General features: G+C 47.7%; 1 protein-coding gene across 8 annotated transcripts in view; it reads left to right on the forward strand.

Annotated features, from left to right (window-relative positions):
• IKBKG (inhibitor of nuclear factor kappa B kinase regulatory subunit gamma) overlaps nt 1-15,830 on the forward strand; it is a 45,538-nt gene extending 29,708 nt beyond the window's left edge. For 2 of the 8 annotated variants that reach the window (XM_081278247.1, XM_081278246.1), the window contains exons 3-11: nt 4,608-4,809; nt 6,378-6,589; nt 9,793-9,911; nt 11,888-12,040; nt 12,998-13,094; nt 14,130-14,273; nt 14,462-14,604; nt 14,822-14,883; nt 15,195-15,830. In XM_081278247.1, the coding sequence (XP_081134373.1) occupies nt 4,623-4,809; nt 6,378-6,589; nt 9,793-9,911; nt 11,888-12,040; nt 12,998-13,094; nt 14,130-14,273; nt 14,462-14,604; nt 14,822-14,883; nt 15,195-15,337 (1,260 nt within the window). In that variant the 5' untranslated portion in view covers nt 4,608-4,622 and the 3' untranslated portion in view covers nt 15,338-15,830. Of the gene's footprint in view, nt 1-124; nt 591-4,607; nt 4,810-6,377; nt 6,590-9,792; nt 9,912-11,887; nt 12,041-12,997; nt 13,095-14,129; nt 14,274-14,461; nt 14,605-14,768; nt 14,884-15,194 lie in introns of those variants that run through there. The other 6 variants (XM_081278244.1, XM_081278249.1, XM_081278248.1 and 3 more) reach the window with 6 other exon arrangements.
• The last annotated feature ends 3,965 nt before the right edge of the window (nt 15,831-19,795 follow it).

Genomic DNA, 19,795 nt, shown 5'->3' on the forward strand with positions numbered 1-19,795 from the left:
CTGGATTCTGGGCGGGGCTTTCTGCCTTTTGATCTTGGCCCCTCCCGTGTCAGGGGTGGGACCGTCGAGGAACGCCTAGCGTCTGGATGCGCTGCCTTCAGAGTAGGGGTAGTGTAAATGGTAAAGCCCTGAAAAGTAGAGACTGGCGCTTGTCCCTGGGGAGTGTTCTGCTGGCTAGTTTAGGCTAGCGGGTTCTGGCTTCCCTCAGGAACAAGAAATGGCCTTGCAGTGGCCTTGCATCTCTTGCCAGCCTTTTGTACTCCTGGGGTCAGGAATTGTGTATTTTACTTCCGGATCTCAGGACAACGACGCCGGAAGCCGGAAGCGGGGGTTTCCATATCGGGGAAGGGAAGGGCGGCCTCCGGACAGGGGAGTTTCTCCGAGTGTCCGGGCCCAGGAAACTTTCGCAGCCCGCTGCTCCAGTCTTTCTCACGTCTGACCTACACTGGTGACAGGTGTGGTCCCCTTCTTCCAAGACAGGGTTCCATCGGCGGGCGTTCTGCTGCCTCTGAAACGTCTTCTGATGTCCAGGCTTCTCCTGTTGGGCCCTACCGGTTCCGGCCTCGCGCTTCTAGAACACCAGGACCCAGGTTATTTGGGCGGCGAGTGGGACTGGTTCTGCTCCTCTCTTGCCGCGGCGGTCTCTGTCTCACCATGTCTCTAGTGCGGGAACTCTTCTAGTCCTGAGACATTTCCTGTTCATCAAATTTGTGTGCAAGTCTTTAAAAAGGACTGGAGTATAGCTTGACAGCTAAGCGTCTTACCTCACGCGCCTCAGTTTGCTCACTTGCAAAACAATTACTCTCTACCTGCCCTCATACCATTTCTGTGACTTGAGAACTAGAGGGTCGTCTTGGTATATTCTAGAAACACGGAGGAAGTGCACAGGGAACGTGGGCAGCATAGTTGGAGAGGGAGGAATGGGGAGACCAGATGGTATAGGGTCTTGTAGGCCTTTGACTTTTATACTGAGAGCAAGGGAGAGCCAAGGTAAGGTTCATGGTAGAGGAGGGATGTGACCTGAGTTACCTATTTTTGGTACTGGGCATTGAATCCAGAGGTACTCTACCACCGAGCTACATCCCCAGCTCATTTTATTTTTTGTTTTGAGACAGGGTTTTGCTAACTTGCTCAGGCTAGCCTTAAACTTGCTATTCTCCTGTTGCAGCCTCTTGAGTACCTCTAGAGTATCTGAGATTACAGGTGTGCACCACCACACCAGCCTGAATTATCTTTTAGGCAGATCTTATAGCCACCATGAGAACAATGGACTGTAGGGGACAAGACTGGAACCAGGATGGTGTGTTAAGAAGTTATTGCAGTATTCCAGGTGTGAGAGACAATGGTGCTGTGAACATTTTATTATTAAAAATTTTAAAAATGTGGGCTGGGGATGTGGCTCAAGCGGTAGCGCGCTCGCCTGGCATGCATGCGGCCTGGGTTCGATCTTCAGCACCACTTACAAACAAAGATGTTGTGTCTGCCGAAAACTAAAAAGTAAATATTTAAAAAATGTATTAAAGTGGAAAGATTAGTAAATTCCATAAACCCATCTCTCACTTTACAATTATCAACTAGTAACCAAGTGTTTAATTTATACTCCTCAAAATTCTCTTCCGTTATTATTTTCCATAACATCTTTTTTGAGAAATAATTCTCATGCTAAACAATTGACCTATTCAGTGTACAGTTCAATAGTTTGTAGCATATCTACTGATGTATAGCCATCACCATTATTTCCAGAACATTTTTATCACCCTAAAAAACAGCCTTGGGCCCTTTAAGCACCCTTCTGGCCTCACTCACCTCATTTCCTTAAGTAGCCTGGAAACTGCTTTTTTTTCCTCTGTGGATTTGTCCATTTTGTACATTTCTCATAAATGGAATCATGCAACATGTGTTCTTTTGTGACTTGTTTCTTTTTCTTACCATAGTGTTTGGAAGATTTGTTTATGTTGTAGCATGTGGATGTACTAAATTTTGTTTATTAACCAGTTGATGGACATTTGGGTTGTTTCCATTCTTTTGCTGTTTTGAGTAATGCCACTATGAGCATTCATATGTGGACATATTTTCATTTGTCTTGGGTATATACTTAGGAGTTCCCCATTTATTTATTTATTTGGTACTGGGAATCTAACCCAGGGGTGCTTTACCACTGAGCTACATCCATGACCTTTTAATGCTTTATTTATTTATTTTTTTATTTTGAGACAGGGTCTCTCACTGAGTTGCCAAGGCTGGCCTTCTAAGTCAGCCTCCCAAGTCACTGGATTACAGCTGTGCACCACCATGCCCAGTTCTCTCTTTATTTATTTATTTATATTTATTTATTTATTTATTTATTTATATTTATTTATTTATTTATTCATTCACTTTTTTGTGGTGCTGGGAATCAAACTCAAGGTCTAATGGATGCTAGACAAGTGCTCTACCACTGACCTATATTCTCAGCCCTGAGAAGTTAGTTTTGAGAGGACTATTAGACATTCAAATAGGTATATCAAGTTTGATATGTGAGTCTGGAATTCAGAAAAGAGGTCTATTTTTGGGTGTTATTTTGGAATGACTACAGGATTGAGTATAGTTAGAGAAGAGAAGTGGTTCTAGGACAGCTCTGGGTACCTCTACATGAAGGTATGAGAACTTAGTGAAAGAGCCTGAGCAGGATCAGTCTTTGAAGTGGGAAGGACACCAGGAGACTGGGTTGTTAATGGAAGCCAAGGAAGAAAGTATGTGGAAAAAGATGGAGATGTCAGGTCAGCTGCTGTGTTTGGGTCAGTGGGGGTATAAGTGAGATGTTGTAAGTGCTAACAATCAAAACAGTCAAATTTTTTGGTACTAGGGATTGAATCCATTGGTACTTTGACACTGAGCTACCTCTACAGATCTCTCTTTTTTGGGGGAGGGTTTACCAGGATTGAACTCATGAGCACTCAACCCCTGAGCCATATCCCCAGCCCTATTTTGTATTTTATTTAGAGACAGGGTCTCACTGAGTTGCTTATTGCCTCGCCATTGCTGAGGCTGGCTTTGAACTTGTGATCCTCCTGTCTCAGCCTCCCCAGCTGTTGGGACCCAGTCATTTTTATTTTTATTTTTTTGAGACATGGTCTAAGTTGCTGACGCTGTCCTCAAACTTGGGATACTCCTGTTCCAACTCCTGAATCACTGGGATTACAGGTGTGCACCACTAGCCCAGTAAAACAACCAGATTTAATCAGTGTTAAAGTCAACATTCCTAGCATCAGGCCTGCTGCTGGAAACTTACATTGGGATTGACCTCCACTTCCTGGTAATCAGTCTTCTTGGGTGGATATGAAATGGTGGATCTGATACTGCTCCTCATGGTCTCTATCTAAACTCAAGCGAACAAGAGCAGCTCACCTACTCTGCTTTGCTGTCTCAGGTCCTGCTCTCTATTTCAAATTTCTCAGTACATGTCAGACACTACAAGTCTCTTCTTACCTTTATCTTCCCAACTCTAGGGAACACTCCTTAGACCTGGCATGGTATTCTTGAAGCCCCTCTTCTGTGTAAGAGTTTCTGTGACTGCCAGAAAATGACAAGAAACTGGGTGGCTTCAAATAACATGAATTTAATCTCTCAGTTCTGGAGGCTAGAAGTTAAAAATCAGAGGGTGAACAGGCCATATTCTCTCTGCAAGTTCTAGGAGAAGATCCTCCCTTGTCTTTTCTAGGTTCTGGTGGTGCAATTGTTCTTGGCTTGTTCTCACATCACTCCCATCTCTGCATGGCTTCCTCCCTGTGTGTTTCCCTTTGTTTTCTACTTTTTCTTCTCTCTCTTACAGGAATCCTTGTTATTGGAATCAGGGCCCACCCACATAACCCAGGATAATATCATCTTGAGATCCTTGATTAAACTACATCTGCAAAGACCTATTTTCCAAATAAAGTTACATTTATAGGTTTCAAAGTTTAGGGCATGGCCATATCTTTTTTTTCTTTGTACCAAAGGTTGAAGCCAGGGATGCTTTATCACTGAGCCACATTCCCAGCCCTTTTATTTTTATTCTGAGACAAGGTCTTGTTAAGATTCTGAGGGTCTTGGCTAAGTTGCTAAGGCTGTCCTTGAACATGCCATCCTCTGATCTCAGCCTTCCAAGCTGCTGGGATTATAGGCATGCTCTACTGTGCCTGGTCATGGTCATATCTTTTTTTGGGGCTATTATTCAACTTATCACACTAGGTGAGGGTAAGAGGCCTTGACCCTCCACTTCTTAGAAGTGTGGGAAGGGATAGGGTAGGATTCCCAGAATACTGGCATTTGCCATCTATAAATAATCCTCTCCCTTTGGATTTTTGTGTTTTTTTTTCCTGTAGTGGGGATTGAATCCAGGGCCTTGTGCATGCTAGGTAAGCACCGTACCATTGAGCTGTATCCCCAGTCTTAATCCCCTCCCTTTGGAGTGGGAATGTGTGCTACCTCAGACCAAAACTCCATTTCAGCATCTGGTTATACTAGATGAAGTGGTTGGCATTCTGCTGCAAATATGGGCCCAGAGCTTCTGCACAGAGTAACCACCTTGTCCTGCTGGGTAAGAGAATTCTGTATGGTGTCATGTGATGCCTGCTTTTCTTTTCCAGACACTGACTTGTTGGATGAGCAGGCATCTCTGGAAGAATCAGCTGTGTGAGATGGTGCAGCCCAGTGGTGGCCCAGCAGGGGACCAGGACGTGCTGGGTGAAGAGTCTTCTCTGGGAAAGCCGGCCATGCTACATCTACATTCGGAGCAGGGCATCCCTGAGACCCTCCAGCGCTGTCTAGAGGAGAATCAAGAGCTCCGAGGTGGGTCCAGTGGTTGGGGTGGTGGGGTGGAGTGGAGTGAAAAGTTAGGAGGTCCAGCCTTTGCTGAGTGGAACGTTTATTCCTATCACCTGCACCTTCATGTTTGTTAGGTCTGGATGGGTATGTGCCTGAGAGCATACCCAGGTGGTCTCTAGTTAGCATTTCAAGCTTAGCCGCCCTCTGGCTTGGTTTCAGTTGGGGTTTGCTGGAAGTACATTTAGGTGCAAATTAGTGTGCAGGATTAGTGTGTATTTTTTATTTTGTTAGCAGAGATTGAACCCAGGGGTGCTTAATCACTGAGCCACATTCCCAGCACTTTTTATATTTTATTTACAGATAGGGCCTTGTTAAGTTGCTGAGGCTGGCTTTGACTTGTGATCCTCTGGTCTTAGCCTACTGACTGCTGGGATTACAGGTGCACGCCACTATGCCTGGCTCAGGAAATGTGTTTAGAGTGTTCTCAGGACTGATATTGGGAATGAGAAAGACAGGGAAAAAAGTTAGGCTGGGCAGAGGGAGAAGTGGGCTATGAGTACAGGGAACTCTGGAGCTGGAATGACCTTTTCAAGTTGAGCCAAACTTGGCCAGGTCTCTGTATCCATGCAGTGATCAATCATTAACTATTGTTGATCCTGGAAGTGGGCAGTACCAGATTCTGTGGGTGGGGCTTGGCTCTTGGCTGGGACAGTGGCTTTCTGGAGCAACTGAGGCAGTCCTCTGGAGGCCTCAGCAGAAAGCCTTCTGTCCTCTAGTGTGGCTGGGCACCAATGTTTTCCTGGGTCAGCATCCATGTCTCCATGACAGTTCTCCTCATCCTTGTGCTGCTCAGCTTCACCGGCTTTCAGAGAGCAGATGCACATTCCCACCTGCCTCCCACCAAGTGGAACATCCTTGTCTCCCTCCCCCTCATCCTTTTCCTTCCAGCTCATGATCATGCCACCTGGTTTTTGGGGGTAGTCTTCCTCCTTTGGCCTGCTAGTCCTTTGGTTTGAGTGGGCCTCAAGTACCCAGGTGGCCTCTAGTTAATTGGGACACTTGCTGTAGGGACTTTGAAATGGCCTGGCTCACAGTTGCTGGGGGAGGGAGAGGCACTGGGAGTGGTGGGGCACCCAGCACTTTTTGTTGTCACTCTGAGTCCCAAATGTGTATTATTTTTTTTCTCTTTTTGGGGATTGAACCCAGGGGTGTTTTATCACTGAGCTATAAGCCTAGCCCTTTTTATTTTTTATTTTGAGACAGAGTCTCTCCAAGTTGCCCAGGCTGGCCTAGAACTTGCCATCCTCCTTAAAGTGAAGCTCACATGTTTAGTGTGGTATTTCAGAAACTTACGGGCATATCATTAGTAGTTGATTTTGAAAGTGTTTAAAAAAATGAAGGGGAGTGTTTAGAAGCCATCTATCTTAGGGAGAGGTCACCTAGTATTATGGGAGGGTGCTGTGATGGTTAGCCCAGCTTCAGACCTTGGGCCTTGTAGGCCTCATACCTGTGTAAGCTCCTGCAGGGGCTGGTGCTCCAGGCTGCCTGACTCTCGGGACTCACCTCCCCTTTGCTGTCTCTTGTGCCCCCAGATGCCATCCGGCAGAGCAACCAGATGCTGCGGGAGCGCTGTGAGGAGCTTCTACATTTCCAAGTCAGCCAGAGGGAGGAGAAGGAGTTCCTCATGCACAAATTTCAGGAGGCTAGGAAGTTGGTGGAGAGACTGAGCCTGGAGAAGCTGGACCTGAGAAAGCAGAGGGAGGAGGCCCTGAAGGAGGTGGAGGACCTGAAGTTATGTCAGCAGGTAGGTAGCAGGCAGGGCAGGCTCTTTCCTTGGAGCTTGGGGCTGTAGTTACACCTGCATACTGTTTTTTTTTTTTTTTTGTACCAGGAATTGAACCCAGAGGCACTTAACCCCCCGAGCCACATCCCCCTCTCTTTTTATTTTTTTATTTTGAGACAGAGTCTCACTAAGTTGATGAGGCTGGCCTCAAACTTTTAATCCTTTTGTCTCAGCCTCCTGAGTTGCTGTGGTTACAGGTATGGACCACTGTATCCTGGCTTTCACCTATGTTCTGTAAACCATAGGGACACCGGTGTTCCCACAAGGAACCCATGGTCAGGGGTCCCCCAGAGCACCCTCAGGCTTGATTTGCAGGACTCACCTGAGAGAAGCCATCATACTCACAGCTACAGCTTATTAAAGTGGAAGGATATGGATTAAAGTCAGCTGAGGTTCAAGGTTCATAGAGTAAGGACCAGGAGAGGCCAGTGTGAGCTTCTAGGTGGCCTCCCAGGGAACACTGCAGACAGTGCTTGCTTCTCTCATTAGCCATGTGGAACAATGTACATGGAGTATAGTCAGCCAGGAAGCTCACTTGGTCCCTGGTATCTAAAGACCAAGAGTGAATGAATGAAAGTGTCAGGTTGGGGGAAGGGCCCAAGTGAAAAATGACAGAGTGTCAGTATCTAAATGATGAGACCAGTGTGTCTGGGGTTTTATTGGGGTCAATCGTGTAGGCGTTGAGCACCATAGTTGGTGACCTGGGTGGTTCAGGCACCAGCTACCCCAAAGTTTATCCAGTTCTACGTGGCCCAAGGCCCCCACCTGCGTCATGGCATCAGCATAGATTACCTGGCTTGGGCCCTAAAACCCAGGTGAACCAGACATGCTCATCAGGCAGGATGTTCAAGAGCCTTAGAGGTCATCCTCTAGGAGCCGGGCAGGACCCAGACTCAACTTTGGGAGGTTCAGGCTGTGGCCACCTCATGGACCTGTGAGTTGGCTCTTCAGTGTACTGTCCCCAAAGGATGGCATGCTTACTGTGGGCTGAGGAGGGTGTTTCAGGGCCTTTCTGGCTTGGCTGCTCTCAAGATCCTGGGACAATAGTTGAGCAGGATATGTGCTGTCCGGGAAGGGCAAGGTGGGGGCATGGGAGTGGGGGGCACCTGATGCAGGCAGACTGCCAGCCCTGGAGGAAAGGCATATGCTGTGTGCCTCATTACTGGGAACTTCTGGCTCAAGGTGCTTGTTTCTCATTTGTGGAAGTGTAAAGAGTTTGCTAGGGCTACGGAAGCAGAGTACCACACACTGGGGGCTTAAACAACAGATCTGTTTTCCCCCAGTTCTGGAGGCCAGAAGACTGAGTTCAAGATGTGGTTAGGGTAGATTCCTTCTGAGGACTGCAAGGGAGAATCCATTCAAGGTCCTCTCCCAGTGTCTAGTGGCTCCTGGCAGTCGTTGGTGCTCCTTGGCTGGCAGCTGCATCTCTTCAGTGTTTGCTTCTGTCATCATGTGACCTTCTCTCTGTGCATTTCTTTTTATAAGAACACCAGTGTCAAATAAAGGTGGGCATTCCTTTTAACTGTGAAAACAGATTTTGTTCAGTAACTGTTGTCAGTAGGGAAAAGAGCTGAGATCTATAGTTGACCAGTATTTTAAAGAGAGAATGGTGGCTAGGATGTAGCTCAGTGGTAGAGAGTGTACTTAGTATGCATGAGGCCTGAGGTTCCAACCCTAGCATTGAAAGAGAGGGGGCAGACTATGAATTAGAGTGTCAGGTGCGGGGAAGGGCCCAAGTGAAAAATGACAAAGGGTATCAGCATCTAGGTGATGAAGCCAGTGTGTCTCTGAGCTGGCAGTTAATAAAGTTAGGATTATGTTCTCCCAAAGAGACTGGGAGACTGTGGAAACATCTTTTTTGATGATTCCATTTCAAAGGAATAGCTCTTAAGTCCTTGAGGTAGACACTGATAGGTTGTAGAAGATACACAGATATCTGAGACAGAGGAAGGACTCATAGCTGACAGTTCTTGTAGTAAATGCTCCAAGAAAGGTCAGTGATCTATGTTAGGTGTTGGCCAGAATAGATAGTTATTTTAACAGCTGTGAGCATTTCCATACAGCATCTGGGAAGCTGCCTGGTGCATCTCACTAGCATGGCCTTAGGCTGTTGAAAGCCCTATTAAAGTTTGATTAAGTCTGTCTCTCTCTCTCTCTCTCTCTTGGAATTGAATCCAGGGCACCACTGAGCTATGTTCCTAGCCTAATTTTATTTTGAGACAGGATCTCACTAAGTTGCCCAGTCTAGCCTTGAACTTGCCATCTTCCTGCCTCAGCTTTCCTAGTTGGGTTAAGTTTCTTAAATGCAGGGTTTGAATGGAGTGTTTGCAGAAAGTCCCCCTACCACCACTGAACTACATCCCCAGACCTTTTCATTTGTTATTTTCAGTCTTGCTAAGTTGCTGAGGCTGGCCTTAGACTTGCCTTCCTTGTGCATCAGCCTCCCAAGTTACTGGGATTACAGGCATGTGCCACTGTGCACAGAGAGTTTTTGTTATTAGTATTTAAAAAGATTCAGTATCCACTCTTGCTTTGTGAAACCTCCCACCTTCTAAGGGCCCTACGCCCACAGACTAGGCTTATATTTTTGTTGCTGTTCAAGTCTTGCCTCCTTTGGCATCGACTCTCAAAGATAAGAGAGCTTGCCTGCTGGGGCCATAGTCACATGGCCTCCAGGTTCAGCCCTTATGGTCTGGTGGCCAGGGTAGTACCTGAGCTGTCAGGAGCCACACAGGACTCCAGATACCTCTATGCTCCTGTGTCTCTTTGGGGTCCCGTGTTCCCTATCCACAGGGATGCAGGAAGGACTAGGAGGCATGGACTCTTGGGACTTGATCCCTTCACATTGCCTCAGTTGCCTTGCTAGGGTTGGGTAGCTGCTGGAGGTGAGGCATGAGATGAGTTGGGGAGGGATGGGAAGAGACTGGTAAATATATCTCATCCAGCAGCAAGGGTCAAGGTGGACCACTGGGGAAGGTCAGGTGGCCATCACACTCATGAGGCTCTGGGGTGTCTGGGTTTGGAAAGTGATGAGGGCAGGAGAGAAGCCCTGAGGGTGCACATGCCTCAGTCATTTGCAGGTTGCCCCCTATGGACTGGGGATGCCAGGAGTGGGAAGCTGGGCAGAAAGTAGCACTAACAGGAGGTGACCTTTTCTCCTATAGCAGATGGCTGAGGACAAGGCCTCTGTGAAAGCCCAGGTGACATCCTTGCTGGGGGAGCTCCAAGAGAGCCAGAGTCGTTTAGAGGCTGCCATCAAGGAACGGCAGGATTTGGAGGGCAGGTGAGTAGGGAGGGAAAGCCAGTCCTGGAGGCCACTTCCAGGGTTTCAAATGAGGAGGGTGTAGAAGCCTCTGGGGATTCCTCTATGAGAGGGCAGATGTCTGTTATGGCAGATTTTTGACAGTTCTGGTCCAGGTATCCAGGACATGGCTCCTAGCTATTACTTCTAGGCTTTCCAGTCCTTTGCTAGAGTTTGTGTTATTTCCTTTGGAGGCTTTTCATGGGCCCCCAAGGCCACACTCTGATAGGTGATTCTCTGGAAGCACTCCCAGGACGCAGCACATAGTTGCCTTCCAGGCTGAGGTTTATCACAGGGGTAGGGTGCACTGTGGGATCCTCTAGTATAAGATCCCTAGCTGAAGACTGGAGAAGCCTGCCTCAGGCTCTCTGTGTACCCCTCTGAGGTATACAGAGTAAACCACTTCCCACATGTGCCTAATGGAGCTAGCACCTTGGGTTTCTTCTGGGGGCTACTCATGTTGGCACCCTCTCCAAGGCACATACTAAAATTCCTGAATCCTGGCAGAATGTGTGGGTGCTCACCTTAGTGAATGTTGTTTATACAGAGTTTGGGCACAGGAGCCACCCTTATCAGCAGGGAAAGCATCAGAGCAGTGCAGGGAACTTGCACCAGCTGAGGGTCAACCTTGAAAGCTAGCTGCCTCAGGCCTGCCTGTTATTCTTTTGCAAAGTGAGTTTGGTCATTTTAAGTGGGATCATTTGGTCAAAGTGCAGGGATAGTGCTGTGGTTCTTATACTGCCCTGCTGCTGCTCTCCAGACATTTGGATGCAGCTGACATGGTGGCCTCAGCCCTCTTAATGCAGTATTAAGGTGGTCATTGTGCACATGGGGTAGTTGTCAGGGAAACCTTTCTGCAGAAGAGGGTAACTAGACTCCAGTCCAGAAAGAGCTGGTGGTGGAGGTGAAGAGGAAGCATGAGCAAAGGCAGAAGTGGAGAAGGCCTGATAGTTCAGGCCTGCCTTGTCAGAGTTGTGGTGACCTTCAGCTGGAGGCTACCACAGGGCCACATGGAAACATCCACCATTGCTGCTGCAGTGGTGGCTTTTTTTGTTTGTTTGTTTTTTATGTGATACTGGGATTTGAGCTACACCCTCAGCCCTTTTTATCTTTTATTTTGAGGCAGGGTCTTGCTAAGTTACTGAGGCTGGCCTGTATTTGAGATACTCTTGCCTCAGTCTCCCAAGTTGCTGAGATTATAGGCATATGCCACTGTGCCTGGGTAGTGGCTATTGAAGGCCCTGGAGCAGCAGGATAATGAGGCTGGAGCTTGAAATTGGAGATTAAGGAAGCTGTGAGGCTCAGATCAGAGGATTTGGGGATCATGGGGTGATTGAGGTGAGACAGCCTGAGCTGTTGTAGTGAGATGGAGAGAGAAATTCCCTACCAGGGCCATTGATGTCACGTCCTGTCTTACAACTCCCTGTGATCCAGGTGTGGGAACTGAGCCTGCAAACAGCTGGGACTCCAGCTGAGCTGTGGGCAGCAACAGGGCTGGAGCTGAGCTCTGGTTTGCTGTTGAGTTCAGTGTTTGCATTCTCAGGTGGGCAGTCTCCCTATTTTTTCTAGAATAGTCTGTCCTGACACCCCTTCCCTGAGACTGCTCTTGTTGAGGCCCCAGCACCTTCCTGGAGGTTCCTCTCACATTGTAGTGGGCGGCTTGGGATGCAGGTGGCCCATCCTTTTTTCAGTTCACCCCCTTCTCTTGGCTTTTAGTCTCCTAGCCATCTGCACTTGGTTGTTTCCTGGGCCCCTGTACTGGAGCAAATTTATCTCAGGTGGAGCTCCTTATCATCTGTTCTCCACCTGGCTCCCAGTCTTCTTTCCTATTTTTGGTGGCAGTGCCTCCACTCTGCCACCCAGAGTCAGCTTGCAGTCACAGGGTGTTCAGAACCTAACCCCTTGCCCATGCTGTCCTTCTTGATGCCCCCTCAATGTGTTCTTCCTCCTTGTGCCAGGGTGCGGGCCGCCAGTGAGCAGGCCAAGCAGCTGGAGAGTGAGCGGGAGGCACTGCAGCAGCAACACAGTGTACAGGTGGACCAGCTGCGCATGCAGAGCCAGAGTGTGGAGGCCGCCCTGCGCATGGAGCGTCAGGCTGCCTCGGAGGAGAAGTGAGTTGGTATGGAGGGGTGGTACTGGGGGTTGCCAATGGGCCTGTGGCTTTTCCTGCCTTCTGGGGAGCCCTCGTAGGGACTGGATGTGGATGAGGGTTGACTCTCCCCCGTAGCCTTGCTAATAGTAGAGTCCATTGTTATCATAGTCAAATAATTCATCTTTGAGACTAGACAAAAAAATTTTTTTGGTAATGGAGATTGAACCCAGGGGTGCTATATCACTGGCTGACCCTATATCCCCAGTCCTTTCTTATATTTTTTTGAGACAGGGTCTTGCTAAGTTGCTGAGGCTGGCCTCAAATCTGCCATCCTTCTGCCTCAGCCTCCTGAGTCACTGGGATTATAGACGTGTACCACTGCACCTGGCTAAGACAAAAATATTATCTTTGGTTCAGTCTGCATTCATATTTCCCTTTGTATTCTCCATATGTTCTTGCCAGCCCTTCTACTGCTTTCTGGTCTAGGATCCCAAGTTCCTTTCCTTGGCATGCCTTTTCAGTCTCCTTTAATCTAGAACACTCTCCCTGCCTTTCTATGCTTTTCATGAAGTTGACAATTTTGAAGATTACAGGATAGTTCCACCTTATGACAAACATTTTATTAATTTTTTTATTGTTTTGCAATACTGAGGATGGAACCCAGGGCTTTGCACATGCTAGGCAAGCACTCTACCACTGAGCTACACCCCTAGTCCTTATTATAAACATTTAAAATTGTTGGCTTTAAGGAAACTGATAGGAACTATTGAGTAACCAAGTCAGTTGCAGTGAATATTTGTTGTCAGCAAAGCCTGCCTCAGAGTTGATGACCTTAGGAGTCCAGATGTACCCTTGGAAGGCCCCATTCCAGGTTTGTGATATGACAAGAATTAAGAGGGTAGAGCTAGAGGCAGGGAAGCCATGCCTGGGCTGGGACAAAGTGGTTTCTCCAATGAAAGCTCCTTTTTTTGTGCAGGAGGAAGCTGGCCCAATTGCAGGTAGCCTATCATCAGCTCTTCCAAGACTATGACAACCACATCAAGAGTAGTATGGTGAGCAGCGAGCGCAAGCGAGTGAGTATGGCCAGCCTGCGCTGTCTTGAGAGGACTTCACCTCTTCCTGTCTCCCCAAAGACAGACAAGATCACAGTTCTTGAGACCTGAAAGAATTAGATTGGGGGGGGGGATACTTGACTTGCCCTAGACCTTCCTTAGGCTGCAGCTGTGACAGTTCAGAGAAGGCCACAGGGATATGGGGCACATTGCCAGGCCCCAGGGTGGGCTGGCCTAGGGACACATTCAGCCCTCACCAGTGTAGTTCTTGGCTAAATTTTCCCTGAGCCAGGAAAAGCTCTAGTATTGATTGTATCCCAGCATGGAAAGAGAGCCGAAACTTTTCTAGTTTGTCCTCACAAGACCTAAACTGGGTGCGGTTTTAGCAATCACATTTTAAGAAGGATATTGTCAACCACAGATGTACTCTGCGGAGATTTATGAGGATTAAGCCTGAAACCGGGTCACCTGAGGAAAAGTTAGTTACAAAAATGGCACTTAATCTCTGGAGCGAAATCCTGGGACGGAGGCGGGGTGTGGGGGGAGCGGAGGAAGTGTGTATGTGTGTTTATGGGGAGGGATGTCTGTGTGGGATGAGCGGACCTTTGATCAGATAGCTGAGTGGAAGGACTAATGGATTGAGGCTTAGATGGTGGGTCTGTAGTTGGTAGCATATGGAGTGGGCAGCCTCAGGATGGAGTGTGGCTCTTGTCCTTAAAGGGTTGAAGGATTCTGTGAAGGGAATGAGTGCCTTGGTGGGAGGATGAACCAGATGGCCTCAGAGTTCTCCTCAATCCCAATATCCTTAATATGTCTTGAGAAAAAAACCTCAGCATTTCTTAAGCCCTGTGGGGAAGTACCAGGATGCAGCTTTCTTGCATACGTTGAGATCTTGTGATTGGCCCTGAAGTCCAAGGAGCTGGTGTTGTCCCAGCTTTGGCCAGCCAGGGCTCCCTTTTGTCCTCAATTCTCACTCGAAGCAGTGGCCTACCTGGGTAATGGCTCCACCCTGCCCTGTTCTGGGAGGCTCTGTCAGTGCCCTTTGCCAATCTCTAGGGAATGCAGCTGGAGGATCTCAGGCAGCAGCTCCAGCAGGCTGAGGAGGCCCTGGTGGCCAAGCAGGAAGTGATTGACAAACTAAAGGAAGAGGCTGAGCAGCATAAGATTGTGATGGAGACGGTACCAGTCCTGAAGGCCCAGGTGAGGTCTCTCCTCCTTGTTGCGATCCTTGACCTCCCAGTGTGCTTGGGGTTACTTGCTGATGTATCTGCTCCCTCTGTGTTGCCAGAGGTTCACAGAGGGCATGAGGACGTTTCACTTTGTTACCCCAGGCCTATCATGATGTGCCCAATGGGTGGTGGGCGTGTCCCTCTCTTGAATTTTGCCAGGCGGATATCTACAAGGCAGACTTCCAGGCTGAGAGGGAGGCCCGGGAGAAGCTGGCTGAGAAGAAAGAGCATCTGCAGGAGCAGCTGGAGCAGCTGCAGCGGGAGTATAGCAAGCTAAAAGCCAGCTGCCAGGAATCAGCCAGGTAGGCTTCCAAGAGTGGCCATGTGAGGAGTGGGCGTAGCACTCGGCAGTGACCAGTAGTAATTGCAGGAGACTGATGACCCCTGGCTTTCAGATTAGGTTCCCTGTACTTCCCTTTCCTCTCCGTCCACCCTATCCTTCCAATGGCCTTTTCTGCTGCCCCAGGTAGGAGCCTCACAAAAATGCATGCATTGATTGGACGGTTTCTGTTTTCAAAGGATTGAGGATATGAGGAAGCGGCATGTAGAGGCCTCCCAGCCCCCTTTACCCCCTACCCCAGGTGAGTGAGTGAGCATTGTTCTGCAGGAGGTGGGTGGGGAGGGCAGTGTACCGCTCTAGAAGAAGGCTCATTTCAGCCCTGAAGGTGGGTATCCCTGCTGCTCCCATCACTCACCCCACCCTGCCCCACCCTGAGGCCAAGGGGAGAATGTGGTGGTAGTGCTGGCTCCTGGTCACACAGTGGTGTTGATCCTAATGGTTGAACATGGCAGTCCTATCCAGTTTTGGTACCTTGTCAACCTCCCCTTCCCTCTGATTAGTACCCAGCTTGTACACAAGACCCACTTCCTGGTGCCTCTTTTCTTTTCTCAGCTCACCACTCCTTTCACCCGGCCGTACCCAACCAAAGGAGAAGCCCCCCTGAGGAGCCACCTGACTTTTGTTGTCCTAAGTGCCAGTACCAGGCTCCTGATATGGACACCCTACAGATACATGTCATGGAGTGCATCGAGTAGGGCCAGCAGATGCAAGGCTGCCTGAAGACGCCACACCCAGGACAGTTCGATTTGTGCTTTCCTCTCCCACCTGCCTAATTCAGAATTAAGGGTTTGGTGGATAATGAGCAAGTCCTAGGAGCTTGCTGCAGAGCTCTTGCTTAAGCCCCTTGGTCTGCAGGTCCCCTCTTTGAGGGAAGATGAAGCCTGAGTCAGACCTGATTCTCTGCTCTTTTCCTTCTGTCCTATCTGCCTGAACTACCTGTGTCTGGTGGCTAATCCATCCTTCTTTTCCCATCCATGCAGAGAGGTTGGGCCAGGGACTCTCAGGGAGGACCACTTTTCCTTCCATTGGCTACCGACTTGCTGGCTCTGAGCTCCAGCCTCTCCTCCTGGGCCATGTGATACTCCACTTTGCAGCTGTACCAGGGTTGGTTGAACCAGTTGCTGCTGATGGCGTTTGGGTTGTTTGTAGTCCTTTTGCTCTCATAAATAATGGTGCAACGAAAATGCTTATGCACTAATCATGTGTATCTTTGCTAAGCAAGAGGTGGGTAGACCTTTGTATTTTTGCCACCTGCTGGGCATGCCACTCTTCACTAAGAGGGAACTTAAGCATATTTTCCAAGGGGTATGTACCCTTTTTAATTCTTTTGTGAATGGGCTGTACATATCTTTTATCCATTTTCCTATTAGATTGTTACTTTTTGTTCCTCATTTTTTTAGGGGCTCTTTTGTCATTGGCAAGATTAGCTCTTATCTGTAACAGAAAGTGCATGTTTCTTTTCCCCTTTGATTTTGTCAGTGTAGTGTTCTGGCCTTGAGTGTTTTTTATTTTACATAGTCACATTATCCTTTTCCCCCTTCCATTGTTTTGGGTTTGGAGTTGTGAGCACTTTGTGGTCTGATGGATGCTTCACACGCATATACTTTATTTTTTCTAACACCAAAGTGTGCCCTTGTCTTTGCCAAGCATGTATTGCCCAGTGTGAGTGGTTGTTGTGGTTCATCACATTCTAGAAGTGTCTGATGCTGTATCAGCCCCAGATTCCTTGGCTTTACAGATGGAAGCCAGTTGACAATGATTGGCAGATGAGGAAGAATAGGGGACTCTTCACTTGTTTTGTAAAGGTCTGGATATTTCCTAGGATATTGAAGCCATGGGAACTAACTCTGCAATTCTAGTAAAGGAAAGGAAGTTGGAAATTGAGAAACACTCCAGTATCTATGTATCATTCACTTCTCAGTCCTGAGCCCTCCTTCCCTCAGCCCTCCAAGCTCCCTTGTTAGGAACAAGATGTAGATCTATCCCTGGGCTTTTTCACAGGGCTTTCTGCTGTTTGATAGTGAGAAGAATGACTAGAATTAGGATATTAGGACTTTTAAAAATAAGCCTCAGCTGGGAGCTTTCTTAGCATCTATAGGAAGTGGGGAAAAACTTTTCTATTTCCTAATGCCCACATGTCTATCACACAGTACTTTGGGGAAGTGTTAAATACCCAGACAGGTTCTCTGCTCATGGTACTGCACTTAAATCGTATTCCTGTAATTTTTCTGTAAGAGCACTATTTTGTTTTGGAGTGGTGCATGAGTTCCTGGTGGTTGCTCTAACAGATCACCAGAAACTTGGTGCCATTAAACAACAAAAACTTATTTTTTCATTTCTTGGAAGCCAGATACCTGAAGTCAAGTTGTTTTTTTTGGAGCTCTGAGAATAAGTTCTGGGCCTGTTTCCTAGCTTCTGGTGGTTGCTGACAGTTCTTGGCTTGTACACCCATTATTCTTATCTCTGCCTCTTTGTCACATGGCCTCTTCTATGTTTTCTGTTTCTTTTAAGGATACCAGATACTGGATGTGGGGTCTATCGGGGTAATTCAGTATGATCTCCTCATCTTGATATCCCTACCTTCACTACATCTATAAAGACCCCTTTCCCAAAAAAGGCCACATTCACAAGTTATTGGAGTTTGGACTTACACTTATCTTTTTGGAGCCACCATTCAACCCAGTATGAGGTTATCTGATTCAGATGTTAAAGATCAGGGCAAATGCAACCCAAAGGCAGGTAACTCTAAGACCTGCAGATCTGCTAGCAGGACTTGGTCCCCAGGGTGGTGGTAGCCACCAGGCTACAGAATTTGGTGTGGATTAACTCGGGGGACATCTTGTCTCCAAGTGGACACAACTGCCAGGGCCAGCAGGTATGACTGGGAGAGGCAGATAAGGTAGGTTGCAATAGGACCTTTTGCACCTTGTGTAGTGGCCACTAGCTGTGTAAGGACAGGTTTTATGCTTCTCAGGAGGGTGAACAGAGGCGTGTAGGAGCTCCTTCCTGATGAGCACCCTCTTCTGAAAGGGGCATAGAAAGAAGGTGAGACCCAAGGACACTGAGGAACTTTTCCAGGTGGATTATACAGCAGAGTTATCTGCAAGCCTGAAAAACACTCTGGCCTGGGCCCCCTGGACTGGTTGAGTCAGAATTAGGATGAGACCTGACTGGTTAGGACTCAATATGTTTTCCAGAGGCTGAGTGCCCTTGTTATGTGCTTCCCCCTTAGTGCTGGGCAGGTTTCGCCACATATTAGACCAAAGGTTTTGAATCCTACCATTTGCCCAGACATAGGGCATTCTACTTTCTTCTATTCTGGCCTTACTTAGGTTGGGCTTGTGGAACAACTGATTGTTCTTCCCATGAGGGAACCAGCCTGCCTTATTAGTTGAGGCCCATAAATCCATACAGCTAGAAATATGTTCTACTCAGAACCCATGTCATTACCTTGTTGCTCAGGCATGTGTCCACTCCTCTTGGCTAAAGTCCAAGGGAAATCCAGACAGCCAATAAGCAGAGTACAAGAGTATTCCCATGCACTAGTAACCAAAACAACACGAACACAAACAATAAGCAAAAATGGTGTCAAACTAGAAACAGATGCAGTACGGCATGTAGGGCCCTGCTGAACAGGTGTGACATAGGCTTTATGATGGCATGCCTTATGAGGGGGCTGTTTGGTGAGTTGAAGCAAACATGTGAGAAGCATCCTCAGCTTTCTTGACCCTAAGACAGCAACTTGCACATTATCATCTGGCTACCAATGGCTGGTACATCCAGCATTTTGAACATCTTGCATATGGGTTGTGTTCTTAAGTATGTTGGTGTGGAAAGGCCAGGGGATGAAGTTATGTATAATGTGTGAAATGAAGCAGAAACTCCCAAGTGTACATCCTGCTGTCATTTGGATGGATATAGTATTGGAATTACTAGTAATGAAAAGGTTCCCCCCCATCATTCCCTGTTGTCACATATTCTTCCTTTGTGTCAGTCTCCTCTCTATAGGGGCACCAGTGTCAAAAGAGATGGACAGACATTCATTAAAGCTGTGACAGTAGGGGAAAGAGCTGAGCTCTGAGCCAATCTGCAGAGGTGACTTTGTTAGAAGGGAGACTCGGGCCAGAGTAGCATCAGAGTCCTGAGTATTGAGCTGCAGCCAACAAGATGACTGATGCCTGGCTGTGGAGGGGCAGTGGAAGAGGAATTAAGGGCGGCTCCTGGACTTTTGGTTTAAACTGTGTATGCTGGGCCACCTATCAAGATTGGGACAAGGGAAAGGGAAGGTCAAAGTTAGGGGAGGGCTTTAAAGTCCACTTTGGCTTCAGCCAGGCTCCGTGTGAAATCCTCCTCAGTCCATGTTTTTCCTGGACTATTATGGTATTGTCCTCACTGATTTCACTTGATACTGCAGGCTCTCCAGTCTGTTTCTTACACAGCAACCACAGTGATCTGGTAAATCTGTGTTTCTACTTTGCTTAATAATCCAGCGGCTTTCTGTTACTCCTCTTTTTGGTACTGGAGGATTGAATCCAGGGGTTCCCTGCCACTGAGCTATATCCACAGCCCCTTTTTCTTTTTATTCTTTTTGAAAGAATAAAACTTAGTGAGACACAGCCCCCTTATAAGGCATGCCATCATAAAGCCTGAGTCTCACTAAGTTGGTGAGGCTGGCCTTGAACTTGCCACCTTCCTGCCTCAGCCTCCTGAGTACCTGGGGCTTCATGTATGTGCTACCACGCCCAGCTTTCTCTTACTCATGAGACCTAAATTCCATCCTTAGCCTTATGCTGCTTTGACCTCATTTCATGTCCTTTCCCTGCTGGCCCAGTCACACCACACTGTTCTTTTTTCCTCCTTTCCTCAAACATACAACATTTCTGTGTCTTAAGGCCTTTGTCCCTGTTGTCCCTTCTGCCAGGAAGACTCTGACCTGTAATCTTTGTGTAATTGCCTTCTTTTTGTCATTCAGCTCTGAGTGTAAACATCACCTCCTTCATCTGAAGTCTTAATCCTAGATCATGTTGCCTTGTTTTAATTCTTGGCTAGACAGTTAAAGTGACCTATTTTCTGTTTTGTTTCTGCTCTCCCTCTAGTGGAGGGAGAGCAGAAGCCTCATCCGTCCTAGTCAGGCAAAATCCCTAGAACAGTGC

This window comes from Spermophilus citellus (genome assembly GCF_964194105.1).
Source record: "Spermophilus citellus genome assembly, chromosome: X".
In the NCBI taxonomy this organism is placed as follows: Eukaryota; Metazoa; Chordata; class Mammalia; order Rodentia; family Sciuridae; genus Spermophilus; species Spermophilus citellus.